This window comes from Copadichromis virginalis, linkage group LG17 (genome assembly GCF_057382275.1).
Source record: "Copadichromis virginalis isolate Kocher_CV1m ecotype Utaka linkage group LG17, C_Virginalis_male_GT1.1, whole genome shotgun sequence".
Taxonomy (NCBI): domain Eukaryota; kingdom Metazoa; phylum Chordata; class Actinopteri; order Cichliformes; family Cichlidae; genus Copadichromis; species Copadichromis virginalis.
This window is the reverse complement of record NC_140634.1, coordinates 33,134,566-33,152,112: the sequence shown is the minus strand read 5'-3', so window position 1 is coordinate 33,152,112 and position 17,547 is coordinate 33,134,566. Positions and strand designations below refer to the sequence as shown.

The following is a 17,547-nucleotide window of genomic DNA, read 5'->3' as shown; positions in this document are numbered from 1 at the left end:
TAAAACATTGCTTTTCATTTCATAGCTGAGAGATGGTGCAGATGATTTCTTTCCCATTTTACAAACTTAATCATTGATGGCAAAGACCTTGGCAATTATAGTAAATGCTTTGTGAAAGATCATTTTAGAATAAGAATACAGTGATTAGATGAAATGTTTTGGATTAACTGCAAAAAAGATGGATATTCATTACTAAAAATAAAGCAATTAAATGAGGCATTCATTGCATTTCATGCAGATCTTTCTGTAAATTATTGCAGCTCAAACTGACATTTATTGCAGTGAATGAACGAGTAAAATAATATGGCTATACAGGCTGTAAAATCTTTTGTTACATGATATCAACATATTTTTCAGGGTTATCGAGTTTTCCTCACACCACCTGTCACCCACACAAACACAAAAAAAATCACTTATGGATTGAGCCAGCACGGCCCCCGGCTCTGACTGAGCCCATGGCTTTTGACGAGATGACCTTAGACAGGCGAGACACTCGCAACTGATGCCTGCACAGACCCAACCAGGCTGCCGGCAGCCAGCAGCAAGTATGTCCCTATGCACACAATATTCCAGATATCACAGCCGTAAAATGTGACATCAGATGAAGCGAATTTTAATGACAGCCATCGTTAATAGCTTCTGATGAGTTATGCACGGATGAGAACCCCCCCGTCCTTGTTTTAAGGCAATTATCATTTACAAAGCCTGTATAGTTTAAGTATATAAACTTGATTTGATGGTACAACTAATATCGTCTGATGTGGGTTTTTTTTTTTCATGTTTCGATCTAAAAACAATCCCATTCTTAGTGCCATTAATCTTTTTGTCACAAAATGAACGTTGCAGTTCAAAGCTGTTAGCATTCACGTCTTGCAAAGGCAGGGCTCTTCTCTTTCCCTCAATAGGAAAAAAAAGGAAAGACAATAAGATACTCTTTTGCTTTGTTACAGTCAAGCTTTTATATCATGGGATTATGAGGGGTTGGATATGCATGGGAATTTACTTCAACAGGGTTGAATTTGAAAGTGGTTACAGGGTGGGGGGGTCAAGCAGATTTACAGCTTATGTCCCCTTTTATGCAAGACAGATGTACAAACTGGCCAGTAAAACAGCACAGAATGACATTACATAAGCCTAGTTTCACTTTGACTGCTCATTCATAAATAGACCTGTTGTCGACAGCTTTAAAGGCTTGTAAGGCACGATGTTTTAATCCTCAGGCAAACAGCGACCAACCAGTGATAATCCCAGTATGAAATACGGGGGGGCTCAGGTGACACTCACCAACCCATTCAGATATATAGCTGCTATGAGTTCGATCACTTCATGTCACCTGCGTGCTCCTGCACACTAGCACAAAAATCACAATTTTAAACAGCACAAAGCTAAAAAAAGAAAGCCAAGACCATCAGTCAGTGTGCCATGCCTTTCAATGACATGAATATTCAGATACCTCAGAGGCAAATAAGGAAAAATCTAGTTGTGCGTGTTTATGACTAAAAACATACAACTAGTTTTGTAACTCGAGTGTTACCTTTTCTTTTATTTGACTTTAGCTTGCAGGGGCAACCATGGTTCAGGGGGTTGGGAAGCTCATCTTCTGACCGGAAGGTTGCCAGTTCGATCCCCTATTCTGTCTGTCTCGGTTGTTGTGTCTTTGTACAAGACACTTCACCTACCGCCTACTGGTGTTGGCCAGAGGGGCCGATGGTGCGATATGGCAGCTTCGCTGCTGTCAGTCTGCCCCAGGGCAGCTTTGGCTACAACTGTAGCTTGTCTCCACCAGTGTGTGAATGAATAGTGGAACTGTAAAGCGCTTTGAGCGTCGCTATATAAATGCAATCTATTATTATTATTATTAAACTCAGTGAAAATATTTCAAAATGTGTGTTTGGTTTAAGGAAACACAACTGTGTCTATGTGACCATATAATGATCATACAGTCACACAGCCTGCATATGTATCATTTATGGTTATGCAGATGACACCATCCCTTATAAATTGCGTCATTTCTTGGACCAAGCAAAATTGATTATAAATCCATTTCCAAATTAATATTGAGTATCAAAACCAGGTCTACTTGTACCGACGTGTATTAGTTTCTGTCATCACAACAATACTGGGTGGCACTGTGGCTACATCTTTTATTTCTGGAGGTGTGACCTTGTCCCCTGCCATTTCAGCATTATCCCTTTAGTAAACAACAGGAAGCACAATGGACATGGCGTGGCGCATGCTGACCATCAGCACTTCACAAAGCCTCAGAGAAAAGCAGGCGCTGGGGCATTCTGCGGATGGTGCTAGAATAACTGATCCTAAAAGGGAAGACCCACACTGTGTGTATGTGTGTCCGCATGCAAAAGAGCATTAGATAGTTTGCTTTGATTAGTTATCTGCGTGTGATCCGGTTTGGGGGCTATTGAGGACAATGGGCCTGCCAGGTCTGTATTTTGACTGTAAAGAAGTGGTGTTAGTGTAATGAAAGCTCCCTCTACATCAACTTCCAAATAGCAGATAGACTCATAGATAGTCAGCAGTTAAATGATGAGGCTTTGATGGTGAAATCAGGGTAAACAAAGCTGGGTAAATCCTGCTGAAATGCTCTTTGGCAACAGACAAACTGCTCACTGCTTAAAAGTATAAAAATTATATATATGTATGTATATGTATACTTACTTATACTCCCTATCTTCCAAGTATACGACTGTGTGCATCTTAAAAATAGTGCATGTTACGCAAGGTGAGGTGAGGAAATCACTGATGTGGCCTACTCAAGATAGTCTTGGTTGGTAACCTTCAGCAGTGTCAACAGCATTTCACCCCTTAACCTGTACGCCTCACCTGAAGATGAGGAATAGTACCTCTTCACTTGCACATCTGCCATTTTGGTTTTAAGATGATCTCATGAAGAAAACAGGAGAGTTTCTTGGGAACTGTTTCCTTCCTTTTGTGATCTAATAACTTTGAGTGGGTAGGTTGGGGTGGTATTTATTAGCTTTGACTTTATGGATGTCCATTTGGCCATTTCTTTTAGCTTCCTTCTTCCAGTGCTTTGGAATAGGCAGTCAAGATGTGGTTCAGAGTGCATGGGCCTGCACTGCTTGCAGAATGGATAAGGCCCTAGGTTGGCAAGAGGTCAACCACAGCACAAAGGATTGAGGTCAAATTGGCCATGCCAGTGGTTCATCCCTGTGCAACTACTGCCCCTGGACGGAAACTGCTCCCTCTCAGATTCTCCGCACCACAACAAGCCTCCTGATTTCTTTCCTATAAAAAATTTACATGCACACACACATCAATAATATCTCATAGTAGGGGTGCAACGATACACAAAATTCACGGTTTGGTTCAGTTCGATACTTTGGTGTCACGGTTCGATATTTTTTCGATACAAAACAATGTTCATGCTTTTTTAATTTGTCATTTATTAAAATTATAAATATATTTTTTAACTCAAACGTACAGTTTTTAAATTTAATGTTGCTGAAACAACAAAGGGATAAAATAATAAATCTATCTGATTGAGAAATCACTCATCTTTGGAAAAGAGAGTTTATTACAGAGTAATGGCTCTTTCCAAAATAAAAGCTATACTATACGCTTCTTCTGGGCTATATTCTCAGCAGCATATTAAACATATCAGGTCCCCATAAGGAGAATCATGTGCTAACGGCTGTCTAAATGACTCGGGTAAAGTTTGTATCATTTGTAGCATGCGTGCTTGTTGTTTTTGTCTGCTTCCACTTGTCTTTGCACTAGGATGCTGTCGGTGTAAATGTGCACTCATATTCATTGTGTTCCCACTAGTGCTGTCAGCGTTAATCTGAAATGACGTTAACGCCACAACACAGCAAATCTCCACTGCGCTCAGTGGATCTGCACTCGACAGTGCAGCCTAGGTGGAGTAGTCGAACGCAGATCCACTGAGCTCTCAACACAGACAGCATCGTCAGAAGAAAAGTTGATAAAATAAATTTAAAATTTTGTATTGTTCGATACATATGCTTACCAAACCGAAAGCACTGTATCGAACAGTTCAAAATCGATACGAGTATCGTTGCACCCCTATCTCATAGGTATTTCATCAAATCCGTACCAGTTCGAATTTTTGTGCTTTTCTTCATTAAAACCTGCAATTGCATTGCATAGCTTCCCATTTGTGATGGGATGGGATTATGACCGGGACCGAGTACCGAGTACTGCTTCACCTTACAGTCCAAGCAAAGAGAACTACAGTGAAGCATAGATAAGTAAAGTAAATAATTCTAGGTTCTGTAAAAAGATATGAGAGCGTGCATGAATAGCACCTCATCTATCAAAGCTGATTAGTAAGGCAGTGCTACCAGTTATTTTTCTTCCACTCACAGTCGAGGCCTTGCCCCAAAGAACAGGCAGTTCATTGTCATAGATCGGCTAGAGAGAGAGAGAAATAGAGAACATGAGTCGAGCAGTCAGCCAATAAGATTATGAAAGTGACAGATACAGCACTAGGAGTAGGTTGGTGTTTTTAACACGAGCCCTTTACTCAGAAGACTTAATAGGTAAGTGTCTCTTTCATGGTGTATCATTACATCTCTGGCTTATTTCCAATACCGTAACTTTCCTCTGGCGTTAGTGTAGAATAGTCTGTAGGATTTATCTATCTGAAGGAGCTGATGGAGACCAAAGCTGAGCTACAAGGATAATGATCATTGATCTTTTTCTTTAAGATGGTATCATTTACCTCAGGGACAGAAGAGCCTCTATTGTTTGTCACTGTTTGGTCTAAAAATTTGGGTTCACAGGCTGTTTATGTTTTAGTAGCTAAAAGGTTACAAAAAAAGGTTGTTAAAGTCTAACAGTATCACTGGATTATGTTTCCTATATTACAAATTAAAAAGATACTATTCCCTGATAGACTGACACCAGCACTTGCTTTTCATCAATGAATGCAGCATCAGTTGTGAAGCTACTGCAAACCACTGAGGTAAAGTTCTATCCTAAGGCACTGGTAGCACAAAAGCAGTTGTTTGGTATCAGCCTGCACTGTTTTTGTATTTAGTTACAGGAAGCTGTCTCTGTCTTCCTTTTTCTTTTCTGGAACTTGGAGTAATATATTTGAGCTGCTGGTATTATTTCAGTATCATTTTTTTATACGTTCATTGATGTTTCTAAAGGATTTCACTCATATAATTATTGTACATCTGGGTACCCACATTGAAATGACAGTATAAACTCTGCTTTCACTGACTGGAAGAAACGCAGAAATCAAAGAAAATGTATCTGATGTCCATTCTGATTACATGGTGAACTGCGGCTTTTACTCTACAAACTGAACGTATGTTATTGTGATGTCAGCTATGTAAAAAGAGTGAACTATCTGAGTGCTGAGCTACAGTACAGATGAGAGAGCATCCAGTCTAGTCCAGTCTAGCTGAAAGCAGTCTGACTCAGTCTATTGTTCACAAATATCTCTGTCACTATGATTTGATGCGACTACAGATGATTGTGTTTTCTGTCCCTCCCTCTAATTCTCTTCCCGCTTCCCTTTTCTGCCTCGCTCATCTCTCTAGTCGGGCTGTCATCTCTCAGTGTCTCTCAGTGTGACTGAGGGCTGCGTAGTGACCAACTTAGCAAGTTGCTTCAGGGTTTACGAACTAAGAAGACTGTTGGGTTTCTGTCAGCTGCCCTCACATCATGAAATGTTGACTCTGGCTATGATGACTTCTTTTGTCGAGGGTAATTTGAGTGAAAGTAACCAGGAGTTCAGTATCAATCAGCAAGTCCTCCAACTGTATGTTGCAAGTATTCATATAGGTCATTTGTTGCTACTTCCGTTGGGGTAGAGGAGTGACACCAAACCCTCAACCTGGAGACTGAACTTTCATTTGAGATCATTTGTAGGTTATACTTTCTCCCATTTTTACTTGTTTTATTAGATTTACATATAATAATTGCTTAGTTAAACACTTATTTACCTTCGGATACCATTCCATCCATCCATCCATCCATCCATCCAGTCTCTTCCACTTATCCTTGTCTGTCGCAGAGATAACACATGGAGACAAACAACCATTCGCACTCACATTCACACCTATGGGGAATTTAGAATTACCATTATAAATTATAATTACAACACCAATGCATATTTACTCTTACATCACTACACCCGGAGGATCTTCTTCTTCTCCTTTATGAGTTGCCACAGTGGTTCCATCACACTTCTTCTGTCACACTAAACCTCTGCATGTCCTTCTTCACCACATTCATAAATCATTTCTGTGGTCTTCCTCTTTTCCTTCTGCCCAGCAGCTCCATATGCAACATCCTTTGTCATTTGTCCTAACAGTTAAAATAACAATCCACATAAAATACTTATAGTGTGGTTTTTCAGTGGGAGAATGTCACTAATCAGTACAAATGGGTAAACTTGAAGGAGTGAACTTGATATCATATAATATACCTCATAAGTTAGCTTGGCCACTATTTGATTCTCCCAAGTCCAGAATCATCTTTTTTTTGTTTTTTGTTCTCTGAATCAGGTGTGTTCTCACTACTGGTAACATTCCCTTTAGTTTTGGTTAGAGGCACCACATGACACGCCCTGGTTCGCTCTCAATTCTATGCTAAATAATACGCTAACTCTCAAAGCTGGGTAGTTTACCAAAGCACAGAGATAAGAAGCTGTGTGCTCATAGTGAGAGCACTTTCAGTCCTCTTGACTCTGGCAAGAAGGCAAGCAAAAAGTTGTCAAAATCAAACTATTTTCAGGTTGCTAACGGTCAGTGTTTTGTGTACATGGATACAAGGATCTGTGTTTTGTTTTATGATATACACGGAACACTCTTTTCATTCACTCTGAAGAAAAAAAGGAGTACCTTTTGCTTGAAATGCTTCAAATATCGAGTATTCTACAGTAAAACTAAACCGATGAGATAGTGAAACTATATCTTGCTCGTGGGCTTGGTTTAAGAAAGAATTGGAGAACACAGTGACGATCAGGCTGAAAGAAAAGAGGAAAGGATAGAGTGACCAAGAAGGAAAAGGCAGAGCCTTAGGGTGACTTTTTTGACCTGTGGACTTCGACCTTTGAGTCAGTAAGAAGAGAAAAAAAGAAGGATGAGAGATGACTTGCCTACTAGCCAGTCATCCCACTCATCCTCCATTGAGTCCTCTTTGTTTTCATCATCTTTGGCTTTTTTGTTTGGAGCCTCTGAAAAAATGAGCAACGAGAAACTATTTTTTCCCATCTAGTTTCAGGAAGAATGTCCAGCTCTCTACATGTATGTGTGTAATTACACTTTTATAAGCATCTTTGTGTGGATGAGTCTCCTGCCAGAGAAATATCTTCCGCCACGCTGCACAGTACAGCCTCGTGGCTTTAATTATGACAAATTCAATCAACAGGAGTCATAAACACATTCGGTGTTGACTGTGCAACAAATAGGTTTGAAGGACTTTTTGTCCTTGTCATGCAAAGATTGAGAGTTCAGTTTTGTTGTACATGATCACGCAAGTTAAAGTTTCTGTATTTACAATGTCTAAGCACTGTGCCAGTTAGACCCAAGTGAGTTCTAGCAGTAGAAATATGCAGATGCTGACATTTGTACATGCAGCTAATTTTACGCATCTGTGTGTTTGTGTCTATGCTTCACTATGTCATCTGTGTTGTCTACCTTTTTTTTTTTTTACCCTGCAGGCAATCTTCACTCTGGAGATGTGACTTAGGTCAGATATAAAAGCTGATTTTTCTACACATGTAAAAATCAGTTGTAAAGCTTGTAACACTCATTTATTAACTAGCATGCTCTTTTGTCATCTTATATATGTAGAAGAGTTAAAGTGTAATAATCTTAGAGCCAACGCAAACTGGGCTTTCCCATGAAAAAGTACTGTTTTAAATATTCTAATCAAATGCACAAACTGATTAACTGATGTTTCATTAGTTTTTTAGTTTTATAGTTAATATCAAGTGAGAAAACATTTTAATAAACTGAGAATTTATTTGAAGGCAGTTGATATTTAATTATACACTACATGTATACTGCAGAGCTTCGTTTGCTGATTTAGCTGCGTTGTGTTGTTAGCTTAATTAAGCTAAAGGTACTTTTGTTAAATACTTTTTTACCAATTTAGCAAGCAACTGAATCTTGTTTCCTCACATTTCTCAAATGGTTACATGGTTTAAGGGTCATTGTTTAAGGCTATTTTTTTTCTATACTAAAGAATTCTCTTTCAATTCTTCAGCATAGAAAACAGTAGCCTAGCGTAATCCGTAGCCTAGCTTAATGACAAATCTAAAGAGCGTGCTATTGAATGCCTAGTGAATTAAATCTGCTATGCTTAAAATGTTTCTTAAAATTTGTCTCCCCATATTAAAGGAGAGGAATAGGATGGTAAAATGGATGATTTAGCGTATTTCAGTCTTCACTCATGCTATAGGTATCTTAATTTCAAACCCACGTTGAACATTCTCTTCATTCTTGGTGATTGATTGATTGATTGATAATACTTTATTCATCTCGAGGGAAATTGGGTTAAGGCTGCCAGCCGTTCCAGCGCCATCCTTTCTCTTTTTTAATCATTACCTTTTAGACCAAACTACTTCTTAAAAGCTTCAATCACTTTTGAATGAACTCAGGCTCAATGTGTCTCTGTGGGAAAATGCTCCAAGGTCCAGCACAGCTCAGCATGGCTAGTGACACTGTGTGGGAGGCCATTACTGTTATAGCTGCATGGACTATGATCGTAATTAATCTGAAGATAGCCCATTACATTTGCATGATCATATTGCCTCTCTCCACAATGAGTTTCAAAGGTTTTGTTGTGTGCTTCTTTCTCCCTGGTGTCTCTCCTCTCGACTAATTTGTGAGAGGAATATCCAATAGGACGTGTCAGCGTAATTAGCTGTGTCCTGAGGTTGTATTAGCTCACACTCTCTGCCCTGTCACAATAGTGCACAACACTTGTGTCAGAGTCATTACCATACTTTTTCATATCATCAGACATGCTTCCTGTCCCGCAGAGTAGAGATAGCCTGAAGCAATGAGCCTGAAAATTTCACCTTCAAATGCCTCTGAGGACCTTAACCCCCTTCTGTCAAAATAATATACTGATGTGTTTGTGCGCACTGCTCATAGAATAGTGTGTATACAGAGATGCATGTGCTGGTTAAGAATAATCAACATGTCAGGATGCACGAGACATGGATCCCTTATTACATATAACTCATGTGTTCTTCTCATTTTAATCTGGTTAAGAATTAGCCATATAAGTGACTCTGGAATTCCATATACTTGTCTTTGTGATCACAACTGTTTTATCACATGAAACCTTTTGGGGGAAATCATATGATCCCAATGGTGATATTTGTTTGCCAGGAGTCAAAACATTATTGTGTGGGGTATAAGAAGGTTTTAAAAGTTCTGCAAAGCTTTCTCACGCCATGACTACAAACCTGTTAAATCCGGAACTCAATTAAATAGAACCTTTATGCTCCAGCTCCATATAGCCATATCTATTCTGGACTACCTCGCAATTCCCCACATGGAACTCAAAGTAAAGCACGAAGGAATTTTCCATGAAAGAAAAACAGGATCATGATTTCAGTTCATGCACACTGCATAGGACATGAAGGGGAAAAATGTTTGTTTTTGCATAATGTCCTGTTCCCCATGGCCCAGTTTAGAGCAGCCCATTAATTTCAACACAATTCTGTGTGTTTGTGACGGCTCATCAATCTGCATCTATTTGTTTAGAACTACGCAACAGTAGCCGAGGCTCATGTTTCATGTGTAACTTGATATATATGACACACTGGCAACGATGGTGCTTCTAATGTGATATGTATTTGCATGCATGTGCCAATCTGTGTGAGGCTATATCTGCAGCAGAGCTGCGATCGTTCCAGCCCAGTGCACTCACATGCCATATGTTTACAGGCACGCACGTGGTAGGAGGGACATCTCAGCAGTGCACATGCTATGTTTGAGTGGCTATTTTGTCTGGAGGTCAATAAGATGTGACTGCAGCTAGCGCCAAATAAGTCAACACAAACTGCCCAAGCATATTGGTCTGTGTCTGCTTTTTGGAATATAACACCCAGATGAGTAATTCTGACAGCACCTACACTCGGAAGCTCATTGTGCCGGGCCAGTCTGTCTCGCTGGCATTTTCATCAGAAGAGAAAGTAAACGAAATGAAGAAGGACAGATGCATGCACACTGCTAAAGTTGTTTAAGTTGCAAGGATGGGAATCCGGTTTGTTTGGACTTCTCCTGCCAGTGTCTTTACATTGAACGAATGATAGCCTATGCATGACTATGAGTCACTTGCCAAGCATGACTCTAGATACCCAACTTTGGAAATAACCTCACAGAAAAACTAAAGTAAACTTTCCATTGTAGTACAGAGTAAATATTCAGCTCTATTTACCTGTAGTTCATTTGAATGGATGGACTCACATTATTTAACCATATTTGTATACATCTGAGGATAGTGCGTGTGCACTTGTTTTTTGATTCTGAAATCTTTTTTTGCCATTAAAATTGCTGAGACAAATCTCAGTAAGTTTTTCTTAGTATTTTTTATTCCTCTGTGTAGTGCAGATTCAGACTTCTTCACGCTGTCTACAACCTTCACCTCTGTTGGACCTAGGGGAAAAGGTTTGCACCGTGCCACTGACACACCTGAACATGGACAGGAATAGGAAGTGGGTGCCAGGCTTCGGAGCTGTGCTGCTGACACTCCTAAGTCACATGACTTCAGCACTTGAAGTGCCTCTTGATCGTAAGCGTTGCCCTTTACATGCTCTGTGATTGTAAGACTTGATGTTACGCTTGCATAATTCTTTTCAAACTAATGGAATTTCAGTGAAATACTTTCATATTGTGGGATAAAGTGAAGATATTTTACCTCATGAAAATGTAGCAATAATCTATTTCTATTCTATCTATTCTATTTCAACTTTGCATGTTTCAGCATGGTGTTTTGCAATGAGATTTTAAGGATTTCTGTTTATCTTGATATCACACAATCTGTTTGAACCGTTGAACGTCTTCATCTACTTTTCTAGCATTTATTGCACCTGCCTTTCTAAACACCCTCCCCTCAAAAAGTGTGCAGGCTCAGTCAAATGCTTAAAAGTACCTGAATCTATTTCACCTGAACCTGTTGTTTAGTCCTTGCAAAAACTAACACCTTTCCTCAATATTCTATTACTGTGGTGTGGCATGTCATGGTGGACAAAAAGCTAAAGTACTGGAAGGATGTAAGTTTCCCCAAACACTGGTGTGGTTTCTGGTGTGGAGTTTTTTAATATTTTGGCGAATGATGTGCATGCACTTATTTCAACACTGTAAAAAGTGGTGCTTTGTAGATGTGATGGTAAGCTGCATGGAGTGTTTCATCTATAAATGTCTTGATTGTTGCTGCTTGTTGCATGCTGCTTGTACATCCTCTGTTTGAACACATTCAGCATTATTCAGCACATTCGGGTTTTGTTGTGCTGTGTATCTAAACTACGCTTCTTTTGGGGTTTCTTCAGTGCCACAGCCCCCTACTATAATATTACAGTCCCCAAAGGATTACATCTTTGATCCACGCGAGAACATTGTCATCCACTGTGAAGCCAAGGGGAAGCCTCATCCCAGGTGAGAGAGTCCCTGCAATGCCTAATGAATGATTTAGTGTCAAATTAGTAATTCAAATTTGCCTGACACATGAATAAATGTGCCATAACATCTTCTTCTGCTCCATGTGTTTCCTTCATGGCTCTATACTTCTTGGTTCTAGCTTCTCCTGGACAAGAAATGGGACTCACTTTGATGTGGAGAAAGACTCCAAAGTTTTAATGAAGCCCGGTTCAGGAACTCTGGTCATTGATATCAGCAGCGAAAGGGCTGAAGCTTATGAGGGAACTTACCAATGCATAGCTAACAATGAGCATGGCACTGCCGTATCTGACAGCATTGTCATCAGGCAGTCCAGTAAGTCTTCTCTTTGTATTTAAATGCATAAGCTCTAAAAGCTTGGGCTTTAAAAGTGACGACTAGTTGAGTACAAATAAATATTATCCACTCTGCATTAACCTCTTGGTGTTGATGTTTGTGACTCACAGGGTCCCCCTTATGGTCAAAGGAGAGAAATGAGGCCATCATGGTGCAGAAGGGGGTCTCCCTTGTGCTGCAATGTCGACCCCCTGCTGGGCTGCCCCCTCCTGTCATCTTCTGGATGGATAATAGTGAGTCGTGTGTACATATTTGCAGACATATAAGGTGCAATGACTAAAGAATTTCACCTTCACCAACAAAAGATTGGGTCAATCCTTTCTGACCCATCTCATTTCTGAATGTAGTTGATAAAACAATCTTGTGAGCTAATGGAAGCTTTTTGCATTGTTAAGTTGCTTGTTTCTCACCCTCCCAGACTTTCAGAAGCTACCACTGGATAAACGAGTGTCCCAGGCCCTGAATGGAGACTTGTACTTTTCCAATGTTCTCCCAGAAGACACCAGGAGTGACTACATTTGTTACGCTCGCTTTCCTCATACACAAACCATCCAGCAGAAACAGCCGATTTCAGTCACTGTCCTGGACAGTAAGTCAAAACTGGTTTAAATAAGCAATGGATTTCTCCTTAAAGAAGCCAAAAACTCAATTACTTAAATTAAAAAAGTACCTTTTTCTGAATTTCTCACAATATTTTCTACTGAGCCAAGCTTAAGTCAGCTCAGCATAGATTTCCTTATATGGTCATCTCACATGAAAAGGCAAAGTTTACAAGCACTTTCTGTTTGTGGAAGCCAGATTAGGGGCATCCAATCAGAAAAACGTAGGCTTTTTAATAGGAAGGAACTAAAACGACTTGTTTCAAATAGAAGAGGAACTGAAGGGTTTTTAAAACCATGCAAAGCATCTCAAATGGAATCCTAAACTATGAAGCTGTGCAGCTAGAAATAACTATGGAGCTAAAAAGGTCTGGTCTAAGCTTGCACAAGTCATTTCCAGCATTTCACATTTGAAAACTTTCAGTTTTTATTGTAAACTGAATATTAGTATTTTCTCCTTTGTCAGACACCCTTTTACTTTACAACTTCCTTACTTCACTCTTGCAAAACTGTTGTAGATAAATGTTAGTTTAAGTTTGTCTCCCCTGAGCTCTGTAAGGGCTTTGATTTTATAATGTCCTTATCTCAGTCTCACTAATAATAATTGTGTAATTATTTTTATTTTATTTTATTTATTTGTTGTTGTTGTTGTTTTTTTCAATTATGGCTTTGGGTGACACACATACTTTGCTTTACAATGTAAACTAGGAAATGCATTGCATTTCCTAGTTTTGCATGCTTATGATTCTCTGTTATATTACAGTGGAAACAATGAATGAGACTCTGGCTGCTTTATACAATATCACTGATTTCTATAGTGGTGAGTGCTGGTTTATACCCATTCAGCCCCCTTCAGTGTGAACCCGGCCCTGTTTTTACTGCCCTGCATAACCATATTTGACTTACACACTCACTCACCTTTAACTTGGCCTCAATCCCCTCCTCTGTAAGTAACACTTGCCCTTCCTCAGGTTTCTCCTACTTCATTCAAATTAAACGTTAATCAGTACAAACAAGATACAAAGTGTGATACGAGGTAAAATGCAACTCTATCAATTAATTGTTACTGACAGTTTGTGGCCTTTAAGTAATTATCTATAGTCACAAATGAAAGAACATTATTATGTTAACATTATTTTTTATGTAACATTGTTCATCTCCACCTTGTGAAACTTGATATGGATAATTTGCCATTTTCTGACCTTTCCTGCAAATTCTGGTCCTTTGGTATTTGAACCCTGTATCAAAACATGCTGGCACTGTTCTCTTGACCAAGGCTGGAGTCAGTCCAGCTGTGCATTTATATGCATGGGTTGTTTACTTAAACAAATGCTCAGGTCTTTCAAAGACATCCCCTTTGCTCTGGTATTGTCTTTATGCTGTAAATAAAGACTTTCTTTTACATTCTACTGAACCATCTCTCCTATCCACAATTAGTTTTTCATCAACACTACATTTTCCTCTTCCTTTGCCCTTTGAAAATGTAAATCATCCCTGAGGTTTCTGCTCTGTTTTATAAGAAGAGCAGTGTTAAAGTATAATGTTTTGGTCTGTTGCTGATATGGTCTTGTGCTCTGACCTGTTCAGGCAGCCCAGAGGGCGAGCGTCGTCCTGGTTTTATGCTGCCTCTCGGCACCACCAGCACCAAGATGGTTCTGAGAGGGCAGACTCTGGAGCTAGAATGCATCGCTGAGGGCTTGTAAGTTGGCATATGCAGTAACTACTCTAAGGGTTTATGTTTACTCAAATTAGTGCCGCAGTGTCTGAAAGAGAAGAAAAACTAACTGACTGGAAGAGTTGTTTGCTGTAATCTCTTTTCTTCTGTGATAGGCCGACTCCAGATATCTCGTGGCAGAAAGAAGGAGGAGAGCTACCAAGCAACAGAGTGTCCTACCAGAACTTCAAGAAAACACTGAAGATTTCTGATGTGAATGAAAATGATGCTGGCAACTTCCGCTGCGTAGCCACAAATAACTTGGGCACTGTACACCATACCATCAAGGTCACTGTCAAAGGTAGGCAGATCAGCTCAGTCATGTTACTGATGCCCTTAAATTTGTTTTACAGTATTACCATATTTTATTCTGAACCCCAATTTTTATTCATAAATGCATTCTAATGCAAGCAGATAAATACACATTTGAATCTTCCATTTATAGAAACAACCAGTGTCTTCTCTCCTATATTACGTTGAAAGCTAAAGAAAGATTTATAGTGATAGCTTGTCAAGAATTTCACTGAGCATTTTCAGTCTTGTTCATTATCCCCAGCGGCTCCTTTCTGGGTCAGCATTCCAAGGAACCTGATCCTCGCCCCTAATGAAACTGGCGTGTTGACTTGTCGAGTCAATGGAGAACCCAAACCAAGGATAGACTGGTTTGTCAATGGAATTCCCATAGAGAGTAAGAAAAATTAGATCACTTCTAATTTAAAGCAGACAAAATAGTAAACTTGATTAGCTGGGGACTGAATTCTCAGTTCCAGCTCATTTTCAATTAAAGATGATGATGTAGAGATCATCTTGCCCTGTGCTAGACACTCCTGAGGACCCCAGCCGCAAGGTGGAAGACGACACTGTGATTCTCAGCAACGTGCAGTCAGGGTCCAGCTCTGTCTACCAGTGTAATGCTTCCAATGAATTCGGCTACCTCCTGGCGAATGCTTTTGTCAGTGTTCTTGGTGAGTTAAAACATATTTATTTCATATTAGAACTGCCCCATACAAATCTTTAGTTAGAAACAATTTGGAAAATGGCCATATTAATGAGTTTTACCAAGCATCTTCTCTTTTTTTCCTTTAAAGCTGAACCACCAAGGGTCCTCACTCCACCTAACCAAGTGTACCAGGTCATCACCAACAGCCCTGCATTACTACACTGTGCTTCCTTTGGCTCGCCTATTCCAACCATCACATGGTAACTGTCAGCTCATTTGAAATATTATTAGATTTCAAAGCTAAGATGCACTGTACTGTACTTGAGCTGCCTTGGTTGCCATTTCTATGCAGGTTCAAAGACAGTCAGATCAGCATTAAGAATACTGACCCATATGTAATCCATGAGAATGGTACTCTGGAAATAAATGTAGCCCAGCCGCTAAATAGCGGAAAGTACACCTGCATTGCCACAAACAACCTTGGGATCAAGGAGAACCATGTCTTTTTGGAGGTTAAAGGTCAGTATAGTCTAATCAGAACTCAGACAGTGACATTGGTGGTTCAATTCTTCTTTGTCAGTGGGTATTAGGTTATCAGCGGTGACATAATGGTTATCCATTTTGCAGAGCCCACTCGTATCCTGAAGCAGCCAGAGTACAAGGTGGTGCAGAGAGGAATGAGCGCTGTCTTTGAGTGTAAAGTCAAGCATGACCCTTCCCTAATCCCCACCATGACCTGGCTCAAAGACAGAGGAGAGTTGCCTGATGATGAGAGGTACGCCCAACCATTGAGACTGCACTTATTCTGTTGACTCTGTAGAAATACCTGATGTTATTTCTCGTTAATACTTTCAGGTTCGAGGTGGACACTGATAGTCTGACCATCAGAGACGTGACTGATGATGATAAGGGGACTTATACTTGCATCATGAACACCACCCTCGATCAGGACTCAGCCAGTGCCATGCTGACTGTTGTCGGTACGTTCTCACCTTAATTTATTAACGTAGTTATCATTTAGCTCTAACACAGATCCAGAGGCTTTTTTGCTTTCCTGCTTCTATTGTTTGATTTCCCCCCCCCCCCCCAATTATAACCCCTTTTGGTTCCTTAATTGCAAGGCAAGGCAAGGCAAATTTATTTGTATAGCACAATTCAACAACAAGGTGATTCAAAGTGCTTTACAGAGACATTAGAAACAAAAACAAATAAAAAGTATGATTTAAAATTGATTAAAACAAGCAAACAAACAAACTAACTAAACACACACATTTCACACCTGTTCGCGCGATCTGAACCCTTATCGTAAGGGGAGCTACCAGTCCTTCTGTGGACGAGCTACTTTCTATTTTAAATTCCCTGAATTTAAAATACTCTCTAGACCCAGTCTAGACCCAGCTGGGGAGCTACCCAGAGCTCTAACCCACTTAACAAACAAACAAACAAACAAACAAACAAACAAACAAACAAACAAACAAAACAGTATGTAAAATCAAAACAGATAAAATCAGAACAGTAGATAAAATCAGTAGTTAATGTAAGTTTTGAAATTTAAGCTTAAAAGTGTGGATTTGGTGCTTTATTCAAATGCAGCTGAGAATAGGTGAGTCTTCAACCTGGATTTAAATAAACTGAGTGTTTCAGCTGATCTGAGGCTTTCTGGGAGTTTGTTCCAGATATAAGGAGCATAAAAGCTGAATGCAGCTTCTCCGTGTCTGGTTCTGACTCTGGGAACTGATAAAAGACCGGATCCAGATGACCTGAGGGATCTGGAAGGTTCATACTGGGTCAGGAGGTCACTGATGTATTTTGGTCCTAAACCATTCAGAGCTTTATAGACCAGCATCAGAACTTTAAAGTCTATCCTCTGACGGACAGGTAGCCAGTGTAAAGACCTCAGAGCTGGACTGATGTGGTCCACTTTTTTGGTCTTAGTGAGGACTCGAGCAGCAGAGTTCTGAATGAGCTGTAGTTGTCTGACTGATTTTTTAGGTAGACCTGTAAAGATGCTGTTACAGTAATCAAGCCTACTAAAAATGAATGCATGGACTAGTTTTTCCAGGTCCTGTTGAGACATCAGATCTTTTATCCTTGATATATTCTTGAGGTGATAGTAAGCTGACTTTGTTATTGTCTTAATGTGTTTTTCTAAGTTTAGGTCTGCATCCATCACTACACCCAGATTTCTCGCCTGGTTTGTGGTTTTTAGATGTATAGATTGAAGTTCTCTGGTGACCTGTAATCGTTTTTCTTTGGCGCCAAAGACTATTACTTCAGTTTTGTTTTTGTTTAGTTGGAGAAAATTGT

General features: G+C 39.8%; 1 protein-coding gene across 6 annotated transcripts in view; it reads left to right on the top strand.

Annotated features, from left to right (window-relative positions):
* Nucleotides 1-17,547, top strand: part of nrcama (neuronal cell adhesion molecule a) — a 65,780-nt gene that overhangs the window by 33,662 nt on the left and 14,571 nt on the right. For 3 of the 6 annotated variants that reach the window (XM_085435885.1, XM_085435882.1, XM_085435887.1), the window contains exons 3-16: nt 10,582-10,767; nt 11,231-11,248; nt 11,525-11,630; nt 11,773-11,966; nt 12,098-12,220; nt 12,406-12,576; nt 14,174-14,285; nt 14,417-14,601; nt 14,857-14,988; nt 15,122-15,265; nt 15,389-15,500; nt 15,593-15,759; nt 15,868-16,015; nt 16,096-16,220. In XM_085435885.1, coding sequence (XP_085292011.1) covers nt 10,674-10,767; nt 11,231-11,248; nt 11,525-11,630; nt 11,773-11,966; nt 12,098-12,220; nt 12,406-12,576; nt 14,174-14,285; nt 14,417-14,601; nt 14,857-14,988; nt 15,122-15,265; nt 15,389-15,500; nt 15,593-15,759; nt 15,868-16,015; nt 16,096-16,220 — 1,831 coding nt within the window. In that variant the 5' untranslated portion in view covers nt 10,582-10,673. The remainder of the gene's footprint in view (nt 1-10,581; nt 10,768-11,230; nt 11,249-11,524; nt 11,631-11,772; nt 11,967-12,097; nt 12,221-12,405; nt 12,577-14,173; nt 14,286-14,416; nt 14,602-14,856; nt 14,989-15,121; nt 15,266-15,388; nt 15,501-15,592; nt 15,760-15,867; nt 16,016-16,095; nt 16,221-17,547) is intronic. The other 3 variants (XM_085435886.1, XM_085435884.1, XM_085435883.1) reach the window with 2 other exon arrangements.